Source organism: Somniosus microcephalus, chromosome 11 (genome assembly GCF_052327205.1).
Source record: "Somniosus microcephalus isolate GS21.2 chromosome 11, FLI_Smic_1.0, whole genome shotgun sequence".
Lineage (NCBI taxonomy): Eukaryota > Metazoa > Chordata > Chondrichthyes > Squaliformes > Somniosidae > Somniosus > Somniosus microcephalus.
The window spans coordinates 93,919,608-93,946,972 of NC_140997.1; the positions used below are offsets into that span (position 1 = coordinate 93,919,608).

Sequence of the window (27,365 nt, forward strand, 5' to 3'; positions counted from 1 at the left end):
AGAGTTTAATTGTTCTTTGCGGAGGGAAGTGTTCAGTTTGAATTCTCTTGCAAATTTCAGGTTGCAGGTTGGAATCATAGAATGATACAGCATAGAAGGAGGCCATTTGGCCCATCATGCTCTTTGAAAGAGCTACCAATTAGTCCCATTCCCCTGCTCTTTCCTCATAGCCCTGCAAAGTTCTCCCCTTCAAGTATTTATCCAATTCCCTTTTGAAAGTTACTATTGAATCTGCTTCCACCACCCTTTCAGGCAGTGCATTCCAGATCACAAAAGCTTGGTGTGTAAAAATGTTCCTCCTCCTCTCCCCATCAGCAAGAAATATCTGACTTTCAACTTTTTATTAAGATTGATTGTTAAGGATAGTCAGAGACCACAGCCATCCCGACTCCTGTGTCAATGGGGTATATTCTGTTGCTGGGGGTAAGTTTCTCTGTATACACATATGAACTACTTAGCAGGGTTCACTGGATCCCGATCAGGAGCAGGAATGCCGGCTAATTTTTCCTCTCTTTAGCCCAGGGACATCATGACTAATTGTAGCACCCCAACTAAATGCTACAATGGACTGGGGAACTCCAATCTGTGACTTTCTGGTCTGTATGCTACACCCTAACAGAGCTTACATATTAGGTCACCAAAGTAGCTCAATAAATACCATTACAGTATTAGCAAGGAGGAAGATTCAGGGCTGATCTAATCGAGGTGTTTAAGATGATTAAAGGATTCGATAGGGTAGATAGAGAAAAACGGATTCCTCTGGTGGGGGGAGTCCAGAACAAGGGGGCATAACCTTAAAATTAGAGCCAGGCCATTTACAGGTGATGTCAGGAAACACTTCTTCACACAAAGGGTAGTGGAAATCTGGAACTCTCTCCCTCAAAAAAGGTGCTGAGGCTGAAGGTCAATTTGAAATGTCAAAGCTGAGATTGATAGATTTTTGTTAGGTAAGGGTATTAAGGGTTACGGAATCAAGGCGAGTAGATGGAGGTAAGCTACCGATCACTGAAGATCTACATAGAATTACGTAGAATATACAGCACAGAAACAGGCCATTCGGCCCAACCAGTCCATGCTGGTGTTTATGCTCCACTCCAGCCTAACTGAACGGCAGAACAGGTTCGAGGGGCTGAATGGCTCCTGTTCCTCTGATTTGAGAATGCCTAAATTATAGGCCATTTCTAAATATGTAATTCTTCCACTTTTAATTCTATATAAAAACAAATTCATAAACCCCTGAATGATTTTAGCAAACAAAACACTGGTGTTTCATGCAATTGATATCTGTAAATCTGTGTATCAATAAATGAAAATCTTTAACAGAGTTTTATTTGCTATTTACATCACGTGGTCACATTTCTCCATTCGTTTAATGATGAGACATATTGTCTGAACAATTAAAAACATTCTGGGATGATTTTTATTTGAAACAATGGTGCTGTAAAGGCAGAAATATGCTGCAGATTGTTTAACTTAGAAAACATTTTTATAACAAACACCAGTATGAGTATGCATTATTGATCATGTTAAATCTAATCGTATTTGTATTACACAGTGAGCAGATGGTGTTACTGCAACTCTCCATTAATTCCGTTCGATTCTCATTCTGAGTAAGTGCAATTCCTGCTGATGGGGAATATCCAGAGCTTCCCATTCCTTCATCCCATAATGTGTCCGGATTCTCGGGAATCCTCCATTATTTTTTCGGGAGTTTGTGAATTTAACCTTACCCCAGTAAACTTGACTATTTAATCCAAAAGATTTGGATTTGGATTTGTTGTCCCTGACCAACACTCACTGAGTGAGATGTATTACATACGCTGGGCTGCGGCGTTGCCACAAGTTCAGTCATCAGACAGTTTGTACAGACACCAGGGAGAGATACAATTTCACAACTGGGTTTTGAGAAAAGCTGAAGATTGCTGCAGTTCTCAGAATGTTATCTCCAGAATGCTGCTTGCACAGCAATTGGACAAAGATCAGGACAGGCTGCAGAAATCAGGACCAACTGTGGAAATGAGGACAGGCTGTAGGCTGATAAAAGTGTGAATTTAACCTTACCCCAGTAACATTGACTATATTCTTTTGCATATAAATAAATTTAATCCAAAATATTTGGTTTCTTTTACAAAAATCAAGTTTGGATTTGTTGTTCCTGATTAACACTCGCTGAGCGAGAAGCACTGCACACACTGGGACTTGTTGCCACAACTTCAGTTTGCTTTTATCAGAAAAGCAATGAAGTTGCAGGTGCTTTGACCCAGGTGCGACTGGGAATGCATTTAACATCTACTAGGGGTAGAGATTGTGTCCAATTGGCCGAACCCAGACAAAGTATATTTCTAACCCTCATCAACACCCTCTTCGAAGGAATTCGGAGCATAAACAGCATCAGATCTGGCGTGCTCACAGTTTGATTCGTCTTATCCTGGGTCACAGTGATGACTTAGGCTCTGTAAACTTGCACTTGCTGTAATTCTTATAAAGACTGTATTGTGCTTTGTTCAGAGGAACGAGGGAAACGAGAATTCCCTCGCCACACCTGGGCGGGGAGTTGAATATCTGCCCGAAGGTCTCTTGTTGCTTTGAGATGTTCTGCATCTGTAAGAAGAACTCAAAGGTGTTAAGTCTGTGTGTTATATTAAGAATTACTACACAGACCACAAGAGTAAACTTTAACAGGACTTTACTGGTTGAAGGTCAGGGCGGAACTGCCCAATAAATCATTACACAGCACTTATATACCGGTGTGGTCACCGCCGGTATTACAGTATACAGCAGCCAAGATAAAGTAGTGCAACCCCTAAATAGTTCTCTTAAAGGTGGAACAGTTACATACACTACAACCCTCCCTTTTTAGCTTAAACGTATATATTCCCCATTAAACATAATATCATAACATATATACACGACTTCATGTAAAAACAGTTCACACATTCAGTCTCTGAGGCGGCGCCTCCTGCGCCTCCTGACTCGGTCCGGATAACGCCTCGGTGGTGTAGTAGTTTCTTGTTGCTGGGGTGACTCATCTAATAGTCCTTCACTGGACTTAACAGCTTGAACTTCCGTAACTGCAGAACCAGCATTGCTGACTTCTAAAGGCTCGAGTACCTTGGGAAGTTTTTCTACTTCCAGCCTGATTTGGCTCAGTTCGGAGGGACCACGTGCGTGACAGCTCAAAGTAGCAGACTGCTTCTCTTCCACTGTAATGTTCTGTAGTTCTTTGACTACCTTTGACGGAGGCTCTTTAATAGTCGGCCTTGCCTCAGATTTTGATTTCCCTGCGATAAACTGCAGCAAGCCGGTCATCTTACAAGTTGTTTGTTTCAGAGTGAGACGATGAATAGTGCCACGATGCTCAATGTCCACAACTTCAGAAACATGAAGAATTTCACCATTTAGTATCCATTTTGGAGGCTTCACGTCCGCAACTGAAAGCTCACACTCAAGAATGGCGTCACTTGGCTCTGTCACTTCCACATCACATATGGGTTTAATGATGGCAATTGATTGCTCTTCTACATATAACTTTGCTGTGCTTTGATCATCTATGGCATCGCACATGTAGTTGCCTTCATCTTCAAAAGCGACATCATTAATAACGAGCTTCCTGTACACATCTTCACTCACAATCTCATATTTATTACTGGGATGAATCTCTTTGTCTTTGTAATACCACTTGACAGCAGCATTTGGCCTGGAAACCTTGCCTTCGAAAATGACACGATGTTTCTCCATGCCAATCTTCTCTCTTAAGGGTTCCACAATTTTAACTGGCAATTCTTTAATCCGAAGCAAAGCTCTGGAAGTAGCGCTTTCAGCAACAAACTTGATCTCTGCAGCATCTTCAGTTTTTGCCTCTGCCCCCACTTCCCTGAGTGGCTTATTACTGCTGACACTGCTCACAAAAGGGTGCTCTTTCTTCTTAGCTTTCAACTGATCGATGAATTTGACATATTCCCTTTCTTGCTCAGCTTTGATTCGTTTGGCCTCATCGCGCAGACGGTTTGTGTGTTCCTGTTCCATTTCCTCAATCAGCTGCTTCTGTTGTCTTTCCAGATTCTCCCACTCTGTGTCAAAGAACTTTTTCGTTGCATTCATCTCTTGCTCAAAACGGCGAATCAATTGTTCTAATTGCTGTTGTAATTTGAAATTGAGTTGAGTTCGAGCCCGGTGTTCCTCAGAAATGTGCATGTCTGTAGACTGGACAGACTCAGAATTCTCTGTCAAACTATGTTGTTGTTGTTCAGTGGAATTCTGTTCTGATACTTTGTTCTCTCCTGAAGCATTTATGCTCTCCTTCGTTTTTCCATCATTAGACTGCAAGTCCATTTTAGACTTGTCTTTTGCACCTGGGCTGATCTTACCATCATCAGTTCCAGAGTCTGAGCTGATCCTGGGTAGGCGGCAATCTTCCTCGCCGTCAAAGAAACTGCACGGCTCGAGTCTTCCCTCGCGATCGGACGTGATGACAGTTCTGGTGGAGTTGTAGTAGTATTCCATATCCTCGTCAGAAGACGTGCTTGGATCATCGGCTCCGTCTACCTGCCCTTGAGTTGACTGCTCTCCTCTTTTCTTCCCCGAAAGATCCCGGTAGAATGGAAAATCCTCTTCACCATATGACTTGCCACCATAAAAGGGAGTCAACCCGAAAAATGTCGTTGAGTGGGCCCGGGCACTGCGTCGGGGGTACCTCCTTTTGTTTGAATCATTATCCTGGGCTTTGTTCCCGTCATCATCCTCCTGTGAAGTCTGGTTTCCGCACTGCAGCACGTGCTTCTGAAACAGGTTTTTCACCCTTTGTTTGTAGACTTTGTTGCACGTTGGACACCTCAGGACTTCCCGCTCATTTTCTGGACTTTCCGTCATTGCTTTTAGGGGGTGCCAGTCCATATTTATTTTCCTGATCCACTCCCGTCCCAGAAGTGGTGGACCTCCCTCAGGTAGTACATATATGTCCATTCCTTGGTGCTCTTTGTCCTTGTGTCTCACCTTGACTTTTATCCTTCCGATGGGGTATACTCTTTGCCCCGTGTATGTCTTTAATACTATCTTCGTATTCCGTAGGGGAATATGTGTGAATAACCTTTTGTAATCTTGCTTATTCATGACCGTCAACGCCGATCCGGTGTCCACTTCCATCTTCACCTGGACCCTTGCTATCTGAAGTGTGACCCAGATAGTTTGTCGGTCAGCTTCCTTACTCACATTGTGAATTCTCAGACTACCCAGTTCCTTGCTGTTGGAGTCTGAATCCGAATTCTGTTCATCCGAACTCTTCTCAGCCACCTTGTGTACCTTGCTGCACTTTTCCTGCGGTGACTTTTTGTTGCTGGTCTTCTTTCCTGACCGGCATACTTTAGCTATGTGACCAAGCTTGCCACATTTTCTACATTCCTGGTTTTTAAACCAGCATTGGTTCTGATCGTGTGTTGTCTTCCCACAACGATAACATTTCGTTGTACCCAAAGCCATTTGATCTACGCTGAGTACTGCTGCCTTCAGCTGCATTTCCGCAATGCCTCTCGCTGCGGCTTCGTGCGATGCTGCAATAGAGACAGCCTTATCAAGTGTAAGATCATTCTCTTCAAGTAGCCGCTTTTGTGTTCCTTCTTTCGACAATCCGCACACGAATTTGTCTCTCAGTGCCTCTGTCAGTCCTTCCCCAAACTGACAGTATTTCGCTAGCTTACGCAGTTCAGTTAAGTACTCCGCGTTGCTTTCCTCTTTCAGTTGCGTTCTCGCATAAAATTTGAATCGTTCCGCTAACATCAGCGGTGTGGGGTTCAAATGATCCTTCAGGACAGCAACAATATTAGCGAAAGTCTGATCCGCCGGTTTAGCTGGTGATAGAAGATGCTTCAATAGCCCGTATGTCTTCGCACCCATTGAGTTTAGTAAGGTTAATGCTTTATCTTCATTTGATATTTTATTTGCCTTACAATATATCTCTATGCATTCTACATACGTGGCCCAATCTTCCACATCGGGATCGAAATCGTTGATGTTACCACGCTTAGGCATCTTCGCAACCTTCTTGAGAAACAAAGAATTATTATTTTTTTTTTACAAAATGGCGGTTTCCCGCGCTTGTCTTCTTCCCCGCCTACTTTCAAAATGACGGTTTCCCGCGCTTGTCTTCTTCCCCGCCTCCGAAAATGGCGGTTTCCCGCGTTTGCCTTTCTCCCCCGCGGCTGTCTCTTGTCACTCCCGCTCGCTCGGTCTCGGTCTCCCTTGCTCGGTCTCCCTCGCTCGGTCTCGTTCTCCCTCGCTCGCTCGGTCTCCCTCGCTCTCCCGCTCGCTCGGGCTCTGTCTCTCCCGCTCGCTCGGGCTCTGTCTCTCCCTCAGCGGTTTTCAATCGTGCCTCCCAGCCCCTCTTGCAGTCCGGTCCTTTCCCCCCCCGGCTGCGGCTGAGTTCTCCGCGGTTTTTTAAATTTTCTCCCGCGCCTTACGATCCCGGTCGCTGCGCCTCGCGGCCTCGGTAGCTGCCCGGCCTTTTTCACCGGTCGCGGTCGAGCTGTCTCTCGACGCTGTTGCGTCTCCCAGCCCGCTTGTAGCCCGGTCTCTCACACCGGCTGCGTTCCCGCTTGTAGCCCGGTCTCTCACACCGGCTGCGTTCCCGCTTGTAGCCCGGTCTCTCACACCGGCTGCGTTTGCCTTCACCGCGGCTTCCGTGCCCTACGCTGCCCCAGTCTCAGCGCCTCTGGCCCCGACTTCTGTCCGGCTCCTTTCCCCGGCCGTGGTCGAGTTCTCCGCCCTTATATCCTCCGTTTTTTTTATTTTCTCCCCTACTCACAGTCAACGTGGCCGACTTGCTTCTCGTCGCTGATCAGCTCACCCACCACCGTGATAGAAGGAATGATCACTGCCTGTTGCTGATGGAAGGCTTCGTGTCAGAATTCTTCCTTCTTCCTTTGCTCTGCAGACTCGAGTCTTCTCTCAGCAGAATGACGAGGGCGGATGCCTCTTCTCGACGCCCGTTAGACTGCCTTGGATGTATCTCTGCCGCAGGGTAAGATCGAACTCGTCGCCATTGTTAAGTCTGTGTGTTATATTAAGAATTACTACACAGACCACAAGAGTAAACTTTAACAGGACTTTACTGGTTGAAGGTCAGGGCGGAACTGCCCAATAAATCATTACACAGCACTTATATACCGGTGTGGTCACCGCCGGTATTACAGTATACAGCAGCCAAGATAAAGTAGTGCAACCCCTAAATAGTTCTTTTAAAGGTGGAACGGTTACAAAATAGTTCTCTTAAAGGTGGAACGGTTACATACACTACAAAAGGGACTTGTCTGACTTATCTGAGCGGCGTGGCGCAGCGGGAGCGTGCAGGCCCCACAACCCAGAGGCCAATGGATCAAAACCATTCTCTGCTAGCAGCAAAATCAACTTTTGATCAGGCTCCAGGGGTATTATGGCCTACTCCTGCTCCTATTTCTTATGAATCCATCTTCAGGCTCCTTCCATCGTTCAATACCTCACCTAAAGCAATCAACAATACTAATGGAAGGTTGGCCTTTATCTGAAGGGGGTTGGAATAATAAAGAAAGACAGACGTGCATTTCTATAGCGCCTTTCATGACCACCAGACATCCCAAAGCGCTTTACAGCCAATGAAGTATTTTTGGAGTGTAGTCACTGTTGTAATGTGGGAAACACGGCAGCCAATTTGCGCACAGCAAGCTCCCACAAACAGCAATGTGATAATGACCAGATAATCAGTTTTTGTTATGTTGGTTAACATCTACTGGGGGTAGAAATTGTGTCCAATTGGCCGAATCCAGACGCAAAATCAGGAAGTGCTTTTACACACAAAGAGTAGTGGAAATCTGGAATTCTCTCCCCCAAGAGGCTGTGGATGCTGGGGGTCAATTGAAATTTTCAAGACCCAGATTGATAGATTTTTGTTGGGTAAAGGTATCAAAGGATATGGAGCAAAGGCGGGTAAATGGAGTTGAGGTACAGATCAGCCATGATCTCATTGAATGGTGGAACAGGTTGGAGGGGCTGAATGGCCTCCTCCTGTTCCTATGTTTCTACAAGACCTTGTTAAAAAGGGACACTAAAAGGGATGCAGACCCCACTATAGATCGTGTACACAAAAAAAATTGATCATCATCAGAAACAACACCCTGACAAAAACTGCAGAAAGACTAATGATACACATAAGCATCAACGTATTACAAAATACGTGTTGGGAAACAGCAAGAGGATTAGGGATGTACAAACCCTTAGTGTGTAACTCACTCCAAAGTAAGATTGCAATAATAACACCAGAACCTTCAACAACAACATACAACAACAACTTGCACTTATATAGCGCCTTTAACGTAGTAAAATGTCCAAAGGCGTTTCTTGACCAAAGTGCTTGTCACAATTTCCCATGGGGCGGGGGAACAGTTGATTACTGAAGTGCATCGAGCGGCTGGAGCCAGTGTTAGAAACGGCTTCATCATAAGCCAACATCGGTGAGGAAAGGCAGATACATTAATGTTAGTTTACTGTGGAGAACTGCATTACTGATGGGCTCTGGATCTGGGGCACTGGGGAGAGACAGACGAGGAGGAAAACGGTGCTCAGGATAAATAAGGCTTTCAAGAAGAGAGAGAAGGAGCTGTCCTGCTTGGGCCTTGTTTTTATGTAATGCTCAACAGAGTCAGAAAAGTTGTACTTCTTGGGGCAATATCCTAGTTGCTTCCTTGCTTTGTCTATCTTGAAGGTGTGTGTGACCGCAATGTTTCGAACCTGAGGAAGGAAAGTGACGAGTCAATAAACAGGTAACAAACGTACTGCCTCCCCTCATCATAGAATCTTACAGCACATAAGAAGGCCATTCAGCCCATCATGCCCCCGCCAGCTCTCTGAAAGAACTATCCAATTAGTCCCACTCACCCGCACTTTCTCCAAAACCCTGCAAATTTCTCCTTTTCAAGTATTTATCCAATTCCCTTTTGAAAGTTATTATTGAATTTGCTTCCACCACCCTTTCAAGCAGTGCATTCCAGATCACAACAACTCACTGCATAAAAAATAATTCTCATTTCCCCTGGTTCCTTTGCCAATTATCTTAAATCTGTGTCATCTGCCAGTGGAAACAGTTTCTCCTTATCTGCTCTATCAAAATCCCTCATCATTTTAAGGGATCAAATCTCCCCTTAAACTTCTCTACTGTAAGAATAACAATTCCAGCTTCTCCAGTCTCTCCCCATAACTGAAATCCCTCATCGCTGTTATAATTCTAATAAAGCTCCCCTGCACCCTCTCTACAGCCTTGACATCATTATTAAAGTGTGGTGCCCAGAGCTGGACACAATACTCCAGCTGAGGCCTAACCAGTGATTTATAAAGGTTTAGCGTAACTGCTTCCACCATCTCCTGAGCAAGCCTGTTCCATAAATTAACCACTTGCTCTCTCATACCCCAATAAAAAAAGTTTTAAAACCCAGAGGGGGAAATATTCAGTATCGCTCTGTTTGGGGCGCCATTATTGGCCGTGCGCAAAATTTAGCACCTGGCGCTAATTATCGCCTCCAACGGCAAACTTGGCTTTTATCGCCCCTAGAGGTGATCGGAGCGCTAAATCAGGCGCTACACACCTGTCTTAAGGCGCAAAGGCCGAGGAGCGAGGCGCTACCTCAGAGCGCTGGCGAAGCTCATGTGATGTCAGTCAGCAAAGGAACATAGACATAATGGCGCCGGCCAGTTCTTATAGGGGAGGGTTGATCTTGCTCTCCATCCACATCCTGCTCATTGCAGCCTTGAATCTTGGCCTGGAGAGACCTGTACATCAAATCTGCTGGAAAGAACAATGGAGAGACCCAGGGAAAGAGCTCAGAGTGCAGCCCCCTCTTCTAAATCGATACAAGGGCAAATCAAAATGAACCTGCAAAATGTCGCTCAGTACCCAAAACTCCTTCACACAGCGTTGAATCTCTCCAGAAGTCTCTCTCTCTCTCTCTCTCTCAGAATGCGTGGTACAAAAATGTCACCAACAAAAAAAGGCAGGAAGTGGTTGCCTTTAAATAACACTCCCCCAGTCCCTTCCCGACTGCAAAACGCTCCCCTCAACCTGTCGTTGCTAGCGGCAGGCGGTAAGGCAGGGGGCGCCACTCAATATCCGGTCCGGGGCGCTACCAGGGCGTTGCGCACTCGACTGACGTCACGATCTGCCGGCGCAGGAGATCGTGGTGGTAGTGTTTAGCGCTGCCGCAAAATGTCTAGTTAATTTCGCGAGCGGCGCAAACATCGCCACGCACGGGCGCTAGTTGCTTTGCGCTCGATTAGTGCCCTCTTGAGGCGCTAACGGGAGGCGCAAACAACAGAATTCCCCACCCCCCCCGAGACTGTATAAATCCTTGAAAATAAAATGGTACTCTTCCCTAACTGTTGGTGTTTACCTCATTCCTGGTGAGCAGTGGAGAGATTTCTACGATCGGTCTCAGGGCCGTATGAAGATATTCCATTATTATAGCTACAAAACAGAGGCAATATAAAGGGTGAGCTGTGACAATGGGGTTAAACGGTAATGCACAATAGGTCTCGCCTACATGTGACTCCAGTCCCACACCAATGTGTTGCTTTCTGAAAGGGCTTGGGTTGCCAACTCTGGTTGAACGGATTCCTGGAGGTTTCATCACATGACCTCCTGCCTCCTAGCGCCCCCCCCCAACCCGATTAAACAGCCACTTTTATCCTCTCCAATATTATTTATGATTAATAAATGAAAATGAAAAATGAGCACGTTTGTTTTAATGCCCGTGATTTTTTTTTTTGTCCCTGGGCTGCTCGCAGCAGTATCCCTGGAGATTAATCTTTAATTCCTGGAGACTTGGGGGCAATCCTGGAGAGTTGGCGACCCTAGAAGGAGGCCGAGCAAAACACTCGTTGTATCAAACCGCCACCACCGTCACCTTCTCAGGGCAACAAATGCCTGCCAGCGATGCCCACATCCCGAGAACGAATTAAAAGAAATAATATTACGTGACGTGCAAGTAAAATGAATTAATTGGCAGAGGGGTTAGTTCGTAATGGGCTTTCTGCTAGCCCATTAAAAGCACTGATGGTCGTCATGGAAACGGCTGGCGCGCCAAGTTGTCCCGTCTCTTGGATGGAGGAGAAGGGCTGGAATAGGAGACCGTGGCTGGAATAAAATGTATTGTGGCAATCTATAAAGTACACAAACAGCGCATAGTTCAAGGATAAAGGAAACAAAGTGATTTGTCTTGGAACCAAACAATGAAAAATATAAAAATATAAATTACCTGCCATGTACATGAGCTGGACAGACGCATGAAGCCAGGGTTTGTGGCCCAATTTCACAAACTAGTAGAGACAAATAAACGATGCATGAATTCACAGACGGGGTGATTTAAAACATTTGTTTTCAACTCATTAAAAGCATAGGAACAGGAGGAGGCCTGAATTCAGCCCCTTGAGCCTGTTCCACCATTCAGTTAGATCATGGCTGATCTGCATATTATAACCTGAATATTTTTAAGCACTTAGACAAATAATAAAATTAAAAAAAACCTACCAGTGGGGTTAACCAGTCAAATACATTTACAGCTTCACCAGCATTGATGTAGTAAACTTGGCCACTCTGCAAACAAGGTAATAAATCTGGCTGCATTAAAACACAAATGAATGATTTCACCATTGAGTCACACGCTAGTCGATTTACACCAAACAAATCTGATCACAGTTCAACCAGTCAAAGATTTATACAGCGCCTTTCACAACCTCAAGTCCCAAAGCACTTTACAGCCAATGAAGTACTTTTTGAAGTGTAGTCACTGTTGTAATGTAGGAAACGCGGCAGCCAATTTGCGCACAGCAAGCTCCCACAAACAGCAATGAGATAATGGCCAGATAATCTGTTTTAGTGATGTTGGTTGAGGGATAAATATTGGCCCAGGACACCGGGGAGAAGTCCCCTGCTCTTCAGTCAAATACTTCCATGGGATCTTTTACGCCCGAGGGGGCAGATAGGGCCTCGGTTTAACATCTCATTTGAAAGACGGCACTTCCCTCAGTGTCAGCCTGGATTTTTGCACTCAAGTCTCTGGAGTGGGTCTCTGAACCCACAACCTTCTGACTCAGAGGCAAGAGTGCTACCCACTGAGCCACAACTGACACTTGCTCACTGCTGATTCCACTTTGAGATGTCCCCATTTTCAGTGCTCTGATGTGCCAAATAACTGCCTGAATCCATGAGGTTGAAGCTTAAAACTAAAGGCTTTTATTAAGTAAGAACATGGCATCAAGTTAACACAGTCATCACCGACCCAGCCCTTGGTAGAACATTCCAGAAGAGGGGCGGGGCTAGGGAGGAGCATTAGTGGTTACACCGGTGGAACATTCCAGACATTAACAAGTACAACAACAACAACAATAATACAAATGCCAGAACACAGAGTTATTTCATCACATTCACCCCCTGCTATAGATTCAGTCTGTCAGGAGGTCTGATAATCCTCTGGGAATGACGTAACTCTTGCTGAGGCTCCTCCCGGAGTACTAACTCCGGTTCATTCGAATTCCCAGAATCACTAGTATTTTCCACACTGAGGGTTTGTGTCTCTGAAGGTCCAATACAACGATTGAAAACTCTACTCCCAAGAGTCGAACTCTTTGAGCTCTAGCAGGTGCAAGATCTTTAATAGAGACCGTATCCTCTCGCCCATCCGGATATTGAATATACGCATACTGGGGATTAGCATGGAGGAGTTGTACTTCCTCCACCAGTGGATCAGTCTTGTGGCCTCTCACATGTCTGCGCAACAACACAGGGCCCGTGGTCGTCAACCATGTGGGTAACATTACTCCATTAGTAGCTTTTCTTGGAAAACTAAACATCCTTTCATGAGGGGTGGCATTCGTCGCTGTACACAAAAGAGACCTTATGGAATGCAGTACGTCTGGCAGGACATCCTGCCAGCAAGAGGTCGGCAGTCCTCGCGACTTCAGAGACAGTACGATAGCCTTCTACACTGTCGCATTTTCTTTCTCGACCTGCCCATTACCACGAGGGTTATAGCTGGTAGTTCTACTCGTTGCAATCCCTTTCGATAGCAAAAACTGTCGCAATTCTTCGCTCATAAAGGAAGAACCCCTATCACTATGTATATAGTTAGGCATGCCAAACAAAGAAAACAGTTGGCAGAGGCATTTAATTACAACAGCACTAGTCACATCCGGACAGGGGATAACAAAAGGGAACCGAGAGTACTCGTCTATAATATTAAGAAAATAGACATTACGGTCGCTTGATGGAAGGGGACCTTTAAAATCGAGACTCAAACGCTCAAATGGTCGAGTTGCTTTAATAAGATGAGCTGGCTCGGACGGCTTATAGAAGCGGGGTTTGCATTCAGCACAAACACGACAGGTTCTGGTCATTGTCCGGACCTCCTCAATAGAGTAGGGTAGATTGTGGGACTTAATGAAGTGGTTCATTCTGGTAACCCCAGGGTGGCAGAGTGCGTCGTGGAGACTTTGAAGCTTATCTATACCTAGACTAGCACATACTCCTCGTGACAAAGCATCCGATGGCTCATTAAATACTCCAGGCCTGTACTGAATATCATCATAGTCATATGTTGACAGTTCTATTCGCCATCTTAAAATCTTATCATTTTTGATCTTGCCTCTCTGCTTAGTGTTGAACATAAAGGCCACGGACCGCTGGTCAGTAATGAGCGTAAAACGTTGGCCAGCGAGATAATGTCTCCAATACCTGACTGCTTCGATAATCGCCTGTGCCTCCTTTTCCACTGAAGAATGTTGAACTTCTGGTCCTTGCAATGTATGAGAGAAGAAAGCTACTGGTCTACCAGCTTGGTTAAGAGTTGCTGCCAACGCAAAATCAGATGCATCACTTTCCACTTGAAAAGGGATCTTCTCATCCATGGCACATACCACTGCCTTCTCAATGTCCCGTTTGATATTAAGGAAAGCCTCCTGAGCTTCCGCCGATAGTGGAAAAGACGTCGACTTAATAAGAGGTCGGACTTTATCTGAGTAGTTAGCCACCCACTGGGCATAGTACGAGAAGAATCCCAGACACCTTCTTAAAGCTTTTACAGTGTGAGGTAAAGGTAATTCCTTAAGTGGACGTTGTTGAGATACCGCGGCAAACGTGGGAGTCGAGACCAGAGTTGGTGAAACACAACTGTTTTAATCTACATCATGGCAAAGAGAGAGCTTGAAAAGCCCGCGCAACCACTTAAATACTCCCCAGACAGGAAGTGCTCCCGGCAGCCTGTCCCTGTGGGAAACAAGTTGCCGGAGGAAAGGGCCCCCGGCTGGGGACGGCTGCTGCCGGCAGTGCGCCTGTGTAAACTGTCCGTGCCGCCGTGAGCGGATTATGTCCAATGGTGGTGTGTCGCCACAGAGCTCCCCCCAGAATCCGCTTAGGAGGAGTGGACGAGTCGTGACGGTGGTCTAATGGTTCTGCCGGAGCGGCTCTGAGTGGTCGCCAGTCTAGTTGGTGGGGCCGGGCGGTTCGCCGCCGGCTGTGCTGGCTTGCTGGCGGGACGGCCTCTAGTTGGAGGTCGGGCCACGGGGCCCTGTTCCCCTGGTTCTGTGTGTGCTGGTTTGAGCCGGTCGATGGAGACTGTTTCGACCCTGTCGCCGAGTCGCAGCTTGAAGACCTTGTCCCCGGTTTGTAGTACCTCGTACGGTCCGTCGTACGGGGGTCGCAGGGGTCCGCGGTGCGCGTCGTGTCGCACAAAGACGAAGCGTGCCTGCTGTAAGTTTGGCAGGACGTGAGGTGCGAGTTTGCCGTGTCGGTTGACCGGAAGTGGGGCGAACTGTTGAGCGGAAGAGAAAGAGTTGAGCCGCTGCTGTTCGGCCGACCAAGGCGTGGTAGCCTCCGGGAGGAATTCGCCTGGTACGCGCAGCGGTTGTCCGTAGACTAACTCCGCTGCTGAGGACTGGAGGTCTTCCTTGACCGCGGTGCGTAGGCCTAGTAGCACCCACGGTAGGCGGTCAGTCCAGGTACTGTCCTGTAGGCCGGCGCGGAGTGAGGCCTTGAGTGACCTGTGGAAGCGTTCACAAAGCCCGTTGGCCTGCGGGTGGTACGCCGTGGTTCGGTGGAGCGTCACCCCGAGGTTGCGTGCTGTGGCCGTCCAGAGTTCGGAGGTGAACTGGGCGCCTCTGTCGGAGGTTATGTCGGCCGGTACGCTGAACCTCGCGACCCAGGTGTTAACGAACGCCCTGGCGATGTCGGCTGTGGTGGTGGAGGTCAGCGGCACTGCCTCAGGCCAGCGTGTGTAGCGGTCGACCATCGTGAGGAGATAAGTTTGGCCTTGCGATGGCGGCAGAGGACCGACGATGTCGACGTGTACGTAGTCGAAGCGACGGCTGGGTACCTCGAAGTCTCCCAGGGGTGCTTTTGTGTGCAGCTGTACCTTAGCCCGTTGGCAGGCGAGGCAGGAGGTGGCCCAAGTCCGAACATCTTTGCTGAGGCCGCGCCAGACGAAGTGCTGGGAGAGGAGTTTGACGGATGCGCGGGAACCCGGATGGGAGAGCCCGTGGAGCGCGTCGAAGATGCGGCGGCGCCAGGTTGCAGGGACGACCGGCCTGGGTTGGCCGAGTGAGACGTCGCAAGTGACTGCCGTGGCTTCGGGCCCGTGCGCGACCTTGGCTAGGCGTAGCCCTGGCAGGCTGGTAGCCGCCGAGAGGAGGTCTGGGTCCGTGAGCTGGGCCGCTGCTAGTTGCGCGTAGTCGACTGCGAGGTGATTCGCGCAGATGGCGGGACGGGAAAGGCAGTCGGCGACAACGTTGTCTCTACCGGAGACGTGCTGGATGTCTGTGGTAAACTCGGACACGGCCGCGAGCTGGCGTTGCTGCCTAGCGGACCAGGGTTCGGTGTGCTTGGCCATCGCGTATGTGAGCGGCTTGTGGTCCACGTACGCGGTAAAGGGACGGCCCTCCAGGAGGAACCTGAAATGGCGGACCGACAGGTGGAGCGCGAGGAGCTCGCGGTCGAAAGTAGAGTATTTGACCTCCGGGGGGGCGCAGTTGGCGGCTGTAGAAGGCAAGTGGCTGCCACGCGCCATTGACCCACTGCTCGAACACGGCTCCGACCGCGTGGTTGGAGGCGTCGGTAGTGAGCGCGACCCGGGCATTGGCCCTCGGGTGCGCGAGCAGGGTGGCGTCGGCGAGCACATTTTTGGTGGCGTCGAAGGCGGCTGACGTGTCAGTGGTCCAGGCTACGGCCATCTTGCCGGATTTACCTCGGAGGGAGTCGTATAGGGGCTTCATGGGGGCTGCTGCTCTGGGGATGAACCTGTTGTAGAAGTTCACCATCCCGAGGAACTCCTGGAGGCCCTTGATGGTTTTGGGGTGGGGGAATTGCTGGATGGCCTGCACCTTGTTGGGCAGGGGGACGGCCCCAGCAGGGGTGATGTGGTGGCCGAGAAAATCGATCTTGGCTAGGCCGAATTGGCACTTCGCCAGGCTGAGGATGAGCCCGTGTTGGGCTAGGCGCCCGAACAGGATGCGAAGGTGTTCGAGGTGTTCCTGTTGGGAGGAGCTGGCCACGAGAATGTCGTCTAGATAGACGAATAGGAAGTTCAGGTCCCGGAGGACTGAGTCCATAAGGCGCTGGAAAGCCTGGGCTGCATTCTTGAGGCCGAAGGGCATTCTCAGGAACTCAAACAAGCCGAATGGGGTGATGACGGCCGTTTTGGGGATGTCCGCGGGGTGTACGGGGACTTGGTGGTAACCGCGCACCAGGTCGACCTTGGAAAAGACGGTTCGTCCAGCCAGTCGGGCCGAGAAGTCCTGGATGTGCGGCACCGGGTATCGGTCGGGGGTGGTGGCGTCGTTGAGGCGGCGGTAGTCCCCGCAGGGGCGCCAGCCTCCACCGGGCTTGGGGGCGATGTGGAGGGGCAAGGCCCAAGGGCTGCTGGAGCGGCGGATGATGCCGAGTTGCTCCATGGTGGTGAACTCGCCCCACGCGATTTCCAGCTTGGCCGGGTTGAGTCTGCGGGCGTGGGCAGAGACCGGGGGGCCGGTGGTGGGGATATAGTGCTCCACACCGTGTTTGGCGGCTTTGGCCGAAAAGGTCGGGTTGGTGAGGGTGGGAAACTCGGCTAGAAGTGCCGAGTAGTCGTCCGTGGCTCTGGCGAGGCAGTAGGTTGTCAGGCCGGCCGAACGGGCCGGGGTGAATGCGCCAGGGATGGGGGCCATAGTGTTGATGTCGACGAGACGGTGCCTCGGAATGTCGACAAGGAGGCCGTGGGCGCGTAGGAAGTCGGCGCCGAGGAGTGGGCAGAGGACCTTGGCTGTGAGGAACTCCCAGCAGTAGCGGCGGCCTGCGAGGTCGCGCGTGACCATGCGGGTGCTATATGTGCGGATGTCAGAGCCATTGGCTGCGGCCAGCGTGATACCCCGTGCGCCGCGTTGGATTTCGAGGGCGGAGGCGGGGGTGATGCTGTGCTGGGCTCCTGTGTCGCACAGAAATCGGCGGTTGGTGCTGTCGTCGGTGACATACAGTAGGGGCCCCTTTTGCCCCGCGGCCATCGTGGGGGCCGGTGCGGGGGGGGGGGTTTGAAAGTGCACGGTGGCGTGCAGCGTTGGGCCCTAGTGCCAAAACGGGTGTGGTAGTAGCAGTGACCCGGAGTGGAAGGGCGGTCGGGCCTAGTGGGCCGGGGAGACCGCGTGGTCGTTGCTGTGAGGTCAGGCGCGACGTCGCGGGCGGTCTGCGTGGAGAGCAGCCGGTCGGCCTTTTCGGCTATCTCATTCAGGTCCGTGGAGCCAGACTCCACAATGAGCGGGCGGATGCTGGCGGGGAGCTGCCGAATTAAAAGCTTGCGAAAGAGGGCGCCGGGGTTTTTGTCGTCCGAGAGGGACAGCATGTGGGAAAGCAGGTCCGACGGTGAAGCATCACCAAGGCCTGGGAGGTCGAGGAGTTGGCAGTTGCGCTGGTAAGAGGGCGCCTGAAATTTTTTAAGAAGCGCGGCCTTCAGATGTTCGTACTTGCCTTCCACTGGTGGATCCTGCGGCGCTGCCCAAACCTTGGGAACTGTGGCGTAGGTGAGAGAGGCGACGAGGTAGTCGTACTTCGTGGCGTCGACTGTAATGCTTCTCAGCCGGAATCTGGACTCGGCTTGAACGAACCAGGCCTCGGCCAGGTTCTCCCAAAAGTCCGGTAGTTTAACCGTGACTGCGTTTGTATCCGCCATGCTAGCTTAGGATTCGTCCTGAGCGTTGGGGTCACCAGTGTTGAGATACCGCGGCAAACGTGGGAGTCGAGACCAGAGTTGGTGAAACACAACTGTTTTAATCTACATCATGGCAAAGAGAGAGCTTGAAAAGCCCGCGCAACCACTTAAATACGCCCCAGACAGGAAGTGCTCCCGGCAGCCTGTCCCTGTGGGAAACAAGTTGCCGGAGGAAAGGGCCCCCGGCTGGGGGCGGCTGCTGCCGGCAGTGCGCCTGCGTAAACTGTCCGTGCCGCCGTGAGCGGATTATGTCCAATGGTGGCGTGTCGCCACAACGTAATCTTTCAGGATCTGGCCCGATTACCCCATTCTCCACAACGCAACCAAGAATACACAAACGTGTAGTATTGAAGGTACACTTGTTTTCGTTGTAGGTCAGGTTTAACCTCTTTGCAGCCTCTAGGAATTTCGTGAGATTTTGATCATGCTGCCGTTGGTCGCGCCCACAGATAGTAACATTGTCCAGGTACGGGAATGTTGCTTCCAACGCGTATTCATCCACCATACGATCCATCTCCCGTTGGAAGACGGATACCCCATTCGTCACTCCAAAGGGCACCCTAAGGAATTGGTACAGGCGCCCATTAGCTTCGAAGGCCGTATAAGGTCGGTCTTCTATTTTAATGGGGAGTTGATGGTAGGCAGACTTTAAATCAATGGTGGAGAACACGTGGTACTGAGCTATCTGGTTCACCATCTCAGAAATACGAGGCAAAGGATAGGCGTCTAATTGGGTATACAAGTTTATAGTCTGGCTATAATCGACCACAAGTCTTTTCTTTTCATTAGTTTTAACCACCACCACCTGGGCACGCCACGGGCTATTACTGTGTTCTCCCGTTGAAGCCTTTCCACTTCCTCTTTTATAAATATTTTATCTTCTGAACTATACCGTCGACTCTTAGTCGCGAGAGGTCTACAATTAGGAGCAAGGTTCGCGAACAAAGAAGGCGGACTTACTTTTAAAGTAGAAAGGCCGCAGACTGTGAGTGGAGGCTGAGATCCACCATACTTAAGGGTAACGCTCTCATGCTGACACTGGAAGTCCAAGCCTAAAATTAAGTTCACACACAACTGAGGTAATATGAGGAGTTTAAAGTCCTTATACTCCGTATCCTTAACGGTCAATGTGACTTTACAATATCCAGTTACCTCCGAAGTAAGGGACTTGGACGCCATCACAATTTCACTTCGAGTAGGATACACCTTCAATGAACAGGAGTTAACAAGGTTGGGGTGTATAAAGCTTTCAGTACTGCCACAGTCTATCAAACACCCAGTAGGACGACCATTAATCTTGATGTCCATCATAGATTTTGACAAGGAACACGGTATGATCTGGTCAACCGTAGCCAAGGTTAGAGTAAAACGATGGGCGGCAGCAGAGAAGACATCGGGTACAGGATTACCCTTACACACTTTACTAAAATGTCCCCGTTTCTTACATTTAAAACAGGTAGCCTCTCTGGCTGGGCATCTTTGCCTGGGGTGTTTAGATTGGCCACAAAAATAACACTTAATCCTATTGTTGCGGCTGTACCCCATGGGTCTAAGTGGAGGCTCCATTGGTGTTATGGATGCCTCCATACTCGGAACACACGAGGCTGAGAGAGACGCATGGGCTGATGCATACACTTCTAAATTCTTCTGGGCTACATCTAACGATCGAGCAGTAGCGACGACCGTTTTTAAAACTAACGAGTCGTTCTCGAGGAGTCTCTGTCTAATATAATTAGATCGGAGGCCAGATATGAAAGAATCGCGGATGGCTTCTTCCTGATACACTATGGCAGAGACAGCCTTGTAGTTGCAATCCTTAGCCAAAGCCTTAAGGTCCTGCAGGAAATCGTCCAGAGATTCCTTGGGTAATTGCCTGCGAGTAGACAGGAGATACCTGGCGTATACTTCGTTAACCGACTTAAGGTACTGGGCCTTAAGGGCTGCGAGGGCCTCTTCATATGTAGTAATATCTTCAATTATCGAGTAAGTTTGATGACTTACCAAGTTGGTTAGAAGACCCAACTTGTTAACCGTCGAATCGACCGATGCGATGAAGTGTTCAAAACATCGAAGCCAATGCGTAAATTTCTTCAACGCGTCTGCCGAATGGGGATCAATATCCAGACGCTCTGGTTTCAAAAATCGATCCAGAACACAGAGTTATTTCATCACATGCTCTCAATTAGGGCACCAGAAATACCAGAAAATTCATGGCCATTGTTACCGCCTACTTCCACCGTCCGTCTCTGCCCGTGTCTCAGCTCAGCTGCTGCGGAAACCCTCATCCATGCTTTTGTTACCTTTAGACTCGACTATTCCAACGCTCTCCTGGCTGGTCTCCCATTTTCCACCCTCCGTAAATTTGGGCTCATCCAAAACTCTGTTGCCCGTGTCCTAACTCACACCAAGTCCTGTTCACCCATCACCCCTGTGCTTGCTGCCCTATATTGGCTCCTGGTCCGGCAACACCTCGATTTTAAAATTCTCCTCCTCGTGTTGAAATCCCTCCATGGCCTTGCCCCTCCCTATCTCTGCAACCTCCTCCAACCCTACAACCCTCCGAGATCTCTGCGCTCCTCCAATTCCAGCCTCTTGTGAATCCCCCACTTCCTTCGCCCCACCATTAGTGGCCGTGCCTTCAGCTATATAGGCCCTAAGCTCTGGAATTCCCTTCCTAAACCTCCCCCACCTCTCTCTCCTCCTTTCAGACGCTACTTAAAACCTGCCTCTTGCACCTGTCCTAATATCTCCTATTTGGCTCAGTGTCAAATCCTGTCTGATTTATGCGGCTGTGAAGCGCCTGGGGATGTTTTACTACATTAGAGGCACGATATAAATGCAAGTTGTGTACTGTAGATCAATAAGCAGTTATCAATGAACTTCAAAGACCAATACAACCCATAATTCCAGGTAGGCTGTGATGCCAGCCCCTCGGGTTTTGGTTGCCAGAGCGGCCCTTGGCGGGGCGGATTTGCCACTTACCGCTACGTGACCTTTGGCAGCTGTGAGTGCCTCCGCTGCGAGGATGTGAGCTTGCACCAGATTATCAACGTGGACCCAGTTCATCTTAGCATCGGGGTTTCCAAAGGTGAAACTGAACAGCCTTCGCTCAATGTTCACCTGCAATCACCATGGTACAGATTTAATCAGCAGTAATCACCAGCTTGTCCTCTCTGTAAGGCAGCGGATTCACATGTTCGAAGGGAAGCGATTACACTCTTTGCCACTTGCACCATCCCCGCTTAGCACAGGCAGCCGCCTATATCAGGCAAACAGCGTTAACCATGTGTTATCACCATAGGCGTCAAGTACAGAAGCACCGCTTAAGCCATATTATGCGGGCCAACTATTCCGGGCAGTTCAATAAGTTCTCGTTAATCCCCTGTATTAGCCGTTAGGCGTCAGCTGTGGCTCAGTGGGCAGCACTCTTGCCTCTGCGTCAGAAAGTCGTGGGTTCAAGTCCCACTCCAGAGACTTGAGCACATAATCCAGGGTGGCACATCCAGTGCAGTACTGACTGACTGCTGCACCGTCAGAGGTGCCATCTTCCGGATGAGACGTTAAACCGAGGCCCCGTCTGCTCTCAGGTGGATGTAAAAGTTCCCAAGGCCACTATCCTAGAAGAGCAGGGGAGTTCTCCCCGGTGTCCTGGGCCAATATTTATCCCTCAACCAACATCACTAAAAAACAGATTATCTGGTCATTATCGCATTGTAGTTTGTGGGAGCTTGCTGTGCGCAAATTGGCTGCTGCGTTTCCTACACTACAACAGTGACTACCCTTCAAAAAGTACGTCATTGGTTGTAAAGCACTTTGTGACATCCTGAGTCCGTGAAAGGCGCTATATAAATGCAAGTCTTTCTTTGTACTTACCGATTTATAAAGCTCTGCTGTTTCCAGGCACAGTCGGGTCTTGGAGCAGCTTCAATCGGTCATTAGCATCTCGCTGACGTGCACTGACCTTAGTGATGAGATTCTTCGCATCGGTATTGCTTCGGATGCAACTGCTAAACAATTTTGGGAGGCTTCAGGCCATCTGCATCAAGCCTGATTTTTAAACAAGCAGCATGTGAAATGTTGCCACAACAGCAGAAAATTATCCTGTTCCGATGTTCTGTTGGTGACTTTTGGCCAAGGCATGCTGATTCATTGCTGCAACCTATTATGATTTTACTTTACCAGTGCCTCAATCACTCGCTGGTACGCTGGCCTACAGTGGCTCCTGGTCCGGCAACGCCTCGATTTTAAAATTCTCATCCGTGTTTTCAAATCCCTCCATGGCCTCGCCCCTTCCCTATTTCTGTAACCTCCTCCAGCCCCACAACCCTCCGAGATCTCTGCGCTCATCCAATTCTGGCCTGTTGCGCATCTCAGATTTTAATCGCTCCACCATTGGTGGCCGTGCCTTCAGCTGCCTGGGCCCTAAGCTCTGGAATTCCCTCCCTAAACCTCTCCGCCTCTCTACCTCTCTCTCACCCTTTAAAACCTACCTCCTTCATCTGTCTTAATATCTCCTTATATGGCTCGGTGTCAAATTTTGTTTTGATAATGATCCTGTGAAGTGCCTTGGGATGTGTTACTATGTTAAAGGTGCTATATAAATGCAAGTTGTTGTTGAAATCTGGCAATGAGAGAGAGAGAGAGAAAGTGTTACAAGGGCTTGATTTCACTAAGATCAATCATTAGAAGTTCAATAGTCTGGGCTTGTGTTCCGGAATCATTATCAAATCTAATTATGAACAAAGAATGAAGGGGAGATCGCCCCTTTAAACACAGCTGACACTTCCTCTTGCAATGCTTTAGATTTGGGGAATAGGTCAAATGAAGCCTTTGACCGCAAGTGAATGCAAAAACATAATCACCACAGGACTTACTGAGAAGTAATCGCACTTTAATGAGGTGCAGACAGCTGTTCAACAACAACTTGCATTAATATAGCACCTTTAACATTGTAAAAACGTCCCAAGTTGCTTCACAGGAACAATATGAAACAAAATTTGACACCGAGCCACATAAGGAGATATTAGGATAGGTGACAGGAGGTACATTTCAAAGAAAGAAAGACTTGCATTTCTATAGCGCCTTTCACAACCTCAAGACGTTCCAAAGCACTTTACAGCCAATGAAGTACTTTTTCAAGTGTAGTCACTGTCATAATGTGGGAAACGCGGCAGCCAATTTGTGCACAGCAAGCTCCCGCATACAGCAATGGGATAATGACCAGATAATCTGTTTTAGTGATGTTGGTAGAGGGTTGATCCACATCAAACCCCTTCATAATTTGCACCTATACATTATGAAGAGTTGTCCCCATTCCCAGTCAGACACGTCAATTAATATTAAGATGTTAATTTCTGTTGAAACTGGGGGAATACTTGCGATTGACACAGTAAAACACATGACCCATTACAGGTGGAGTCTAGAAATTGGATATTTGGAATTGACATAAATATTTTAAAATGAAGAGGGCTCAGATACTGTTTCATTTTCCTGCCATCAATCGGAGTGCTTTGTGAGCTGGACGAGTACTAAGTTAAGAGCAATATTTAGCCTTTAAGTGTACGTCTTGCAGCTGTCCAGCTCTTGAGGTGATATATTTCCAAGTCAGGATGGTGTGTGACTTGGAGAGGAACTTGGAGGTGGTGGTGTTCCCATGCACCTGCTGCCCTTATCCTTCTAGGTGGCAGAGGTCGCGGGTTTGGGAGGTGCTGCCGAAGAAGCCTTGGTGAGTTGCAGCAGTGCATCTTGTAGATGGTACACACTGCAGCCGGTGGTGGAGGGAGTGAATGTTTAAGGTGGTGGATGAGGTGCCAATCAAGCAGGCTGCTTTGTCCTGGATGGTGTCGAGCTTCTTGAGTGTTGTTGGAGCTGCACTCATCCAGGCAAGTGTATCACAATAGACATTCCCCACCGCACCCGGAGTCATGTGATCTCCTGGGAGAGGCAAGAAATCGGTTAAAAACTCAGGCCAAATTGGTGAAAAAAATCTGGAAAATTCCTCTCTACCCACCTTAAGCAAGCAAAACTCTGGCCCTAGTAATGCTGTGCTGTATCTACCTTTTATACGAGGTGATCTCCACCTCAGCCAGAAGGAATTCAGCAAATTGGCATCCACCACACGAGCCGGCAGCCTGTTCCAGAGGTCCACTATTCTACATAGAACCATAGAAGATAGGAGCAGGAGTAGGCCATTCGGCCCCTCGAGCCTGCTCTGCCATTCAATGCGATCATGGCTGATCATCCAAATTCAGTACCCTGTCCCTGCTTTCTCCCCATATCCCTTGAACCCTTTAGCCTTAAGAAATATATCTAACTCCTTCTTGAATATATTTAATGAATTGGCCTCAACTGTCTTCTGTGGTAGAGAATTCCACAGGTTCACCACTCTCTGGGTGAAGAAATTCCTCCTCATCTCTGTCCTAAATGGCTTACCCCTTATCCTTAGACTGTGACCCCTGGTTCTGGACTCCCCGCCATCGGGAACAGCCTTCCTGCATCTAGTCTGTCTAATCCTGTTAGAATTTTATAAGTTTCAATGAGATCCCCTCTCATTCTTCTAAACTATAGCGAATATAAGCCTAATCGACCCAATCTCTCTTCATACGTCATTCCTGCCATCCCAGGTATCAGTCTGGTGAATCTTCACTGCACTCCCTCCATGGCAAGAACATCCTTCCTCAGATAAGGCGACCAAAACTGCACACAATACTCAAGGTGTGGTCTCACCAAGGCCCTGTACAACTGCAGCAAGACATCCTTGCTCCTGTACTCGAATCCTCTGATAAATGAACCACCTCCTGACGTTTAACCTAGATCTGGCCTTATACAACTTAAAATTGTGATTCCCCTGGTTCTCCCTAACCTATTTAGTTGAAACAAGGTCACCAGGTTACATGATGCACCAGGTCACATGATGCACCACGTCGGAGGGTACACCAGGTCGGAGGGTACACCGGGTCACATGATGCACCAGGTCGGAGGGTACACCAGGTCACATGATGCACCAGGTCGGAGGGTACACCAGGTCACATGATGCACCAGGTCGGAGGGTACACCAGGTCACATGATGCACCAGGTCGGAGGGTACACCAGGTCACATGATGCACCAGGTCGGAGGGTACACCAGGTCAAATGGTACACCAGGTCACAGATCGGAGGGTACATCAGGTCACAGGCCGGAGGGTACACCAGGCCGGAGGGTACACCAGGCCGGAGGGTACACCAGGCCGGAGGTCGGAGGTTACACCAGGTCACAGGTCGGAGGGTACGCCAGGTCGGAGAGTACAACAGGTCAGAGGGTACACCAGGTCGGAGGGTACACCAGGTCGGAGGGTACACCAGGTCACAGGTCAGAAGGTACACCGGGTCGGAGGGTACACCAGGTCGGAGGGTACACCAGGTCGGAGAGTACACCAGGTCGGAGGGTACACCAGGTCACAGGTCAGAAGGTACACCGGGTCGGAGGGTACACCAGGTCGGAGGGTACACCAGGTCGGAGAGTACACCAGGTCGGAGAGTACACCAGGTCACAGGTCAGAAGGTACACCGGGTTGGAGGGTACACCAGGTCAGAGGGTACACCAGGTCACAGGTCAGAAGGTACACCGGGTCGGAGGGTACACTGTGATGGTTGAGGATAGTGTGACTCAGTTGGATCCCATTGCGCTGAGGCACCACGCTGTAAATTATCTGCATCGCTAAGACCATTGCTAATCTTTGCAAGGTTCAGAAAATCGGCTGAAATGGAAAGGACTTGTGGCCCAATACTAACCGCTACCCGCGCCAAGTGTCTCTGCTCCTGAGGCCCGTAGATACCCGGGGGGCAGAGTACGCAGCTTCGGAACGTGCTGCCCCCTGTGTGTAAAACAAAAACAGAAGAGACATTAGAACAGCCTGGAATTAGTTGGTACAAGTTGTTTCTGGCCTTGAGAGGTTTGTAGGGATTCCCAGTTTGCAGTGTTCGTGCTCCAGTCTGAGTTCACTTTCAAATTCAGAAATCCAAAATCTAATTCTGAATCAGATAACAAATTAAGGACCATCCCAGCAGGGCTGGCCTTACGGGTGGGCGACCACCCAGGGCGCCGTGGTCAAGTGGGTCTGACATTAACGGCGTCGACCTCTGCAAAGAACTTGGCGATCTCCGAAGTCTGCTTCCAGTGGACTGCAGTGCTCCTCAAGAAAAGCAAACTTCAAGTTTCAAGAGCAAGTTCCCAAACACATGGATAGCACCCACGATCCTGTTAACCGTGCCTATATCGGTGGTGAGCAGCGAACGGAGCTTCTCGAAGTTGAAACTTATAAAAACATATTTGCGATCGACCATGGGAGACAACAGGCTATCTTTGCTGGGCATTCTGTCTATCGAGAATGATGTGACTCAAAATATCTTGGTGAACAAAGTATTATATTTGTTATTTGTTAGTTTAGTGTTTAATTTAATGTTTAGTTTATTTGTCACTTAGCTATAATGTTATTTTTTTATGACTTATATGGTTTATTATTTAAATTATAAAAAACTTTTGAAATTACAGCTTTATTTCTGAAACTTTTGCTAATACTACTACATACTTAAACTCAAAGAAACAGCATCAAAATATAAGTTCGCTCAGGATGCCATTTTCCCTAAGGCCAGTCCTGCATCCCAGGTCCCTTGAAAATAAAGTGATGAATGATCGTGTGCCTTTAAACTGCCTTTCCAATACTGTCTGCCCTGGCTCAGTAGCAGCACTCTCTCTCGCCTCTGAGTCAGAAGGTCGTGGGTTCAAGCCCCACTCCCGAGACTTGAGCACAAAATCCAGGCTGACACTCCCAGTGCAGTGCTGAGGGAGTGCTGCACTGTCGGAGGTGCTGTCTTTTGAATGATGTTAAACTAAGGGCAATAGATTTGGTCTCCGTGCCCTGGGCTAGGGAGTGGGATAAAAAAACATTGGCCCAGAACTTGGTGTCGGGGGCTTGCCGCGCGTGCAAGCCCCCGATGTGCACTTACCCGGCGCGCCGACATCTGAAACCTGGCCCGCAGTGGATTTCCTGTAAGTGGCCAGGTTCTGATCTCGGCGCGCTGTGCTAACCTGACCCAGCGGCGTAGTTAGTGCGATGTGCCGGCTGGGATCAGGTGAGCACTGTTCAG

General features: G+C 48.9%; 1 protein-coding gene across 1 annotated transcript in view; it reads right to left on the reverse strand.

Annotated features, from left to right (window-relative positions):
* Nucleotides 1-5,944: 5,944 nt before the first annotated feature.
* sdr42e2 (short chain dehydrogenase/reductase family 42E, member 2) overlaps nucleotides 5,945-27,365 on the reverse strand; it is a 40,830-nt gene continuing 19,409 nt past the window's right edge. The window contains exons 5-10 of the mRNA XM_085999958.1: nucleotides 26,010-26,092; nucleotides 21,222-21,359; nucleotides 11,543-11,608; nucleotides 11,271-11,331; nucleotides 10,407-10,480; nucleotides 5,945-8,754 (exon numbers count right to left, since the gene is read on the reverse strand). Coding sequence (XP_085856084.1) covers nucleotides 8,503-8,754; nucleotides 10,407-10,480; nucleotides 11,271-11,331; nucleotides 11,543-11,608; nucleotides 21,222-21,359; nucleotides 26,010-26,092 — 674 coding nt within the window. The 3' untranslated portion in view covers nucleotides 5,945-8,502. The remainder of the gene's footprint in view (nucleotides 8,755-10,406; nucleotides 10,481-11,270; nucleotides 11,332-11,542; nucleotides 11,609-21,221; nucleotides 21,360-26,009; nucleotides 26,093-27,365) is intronic.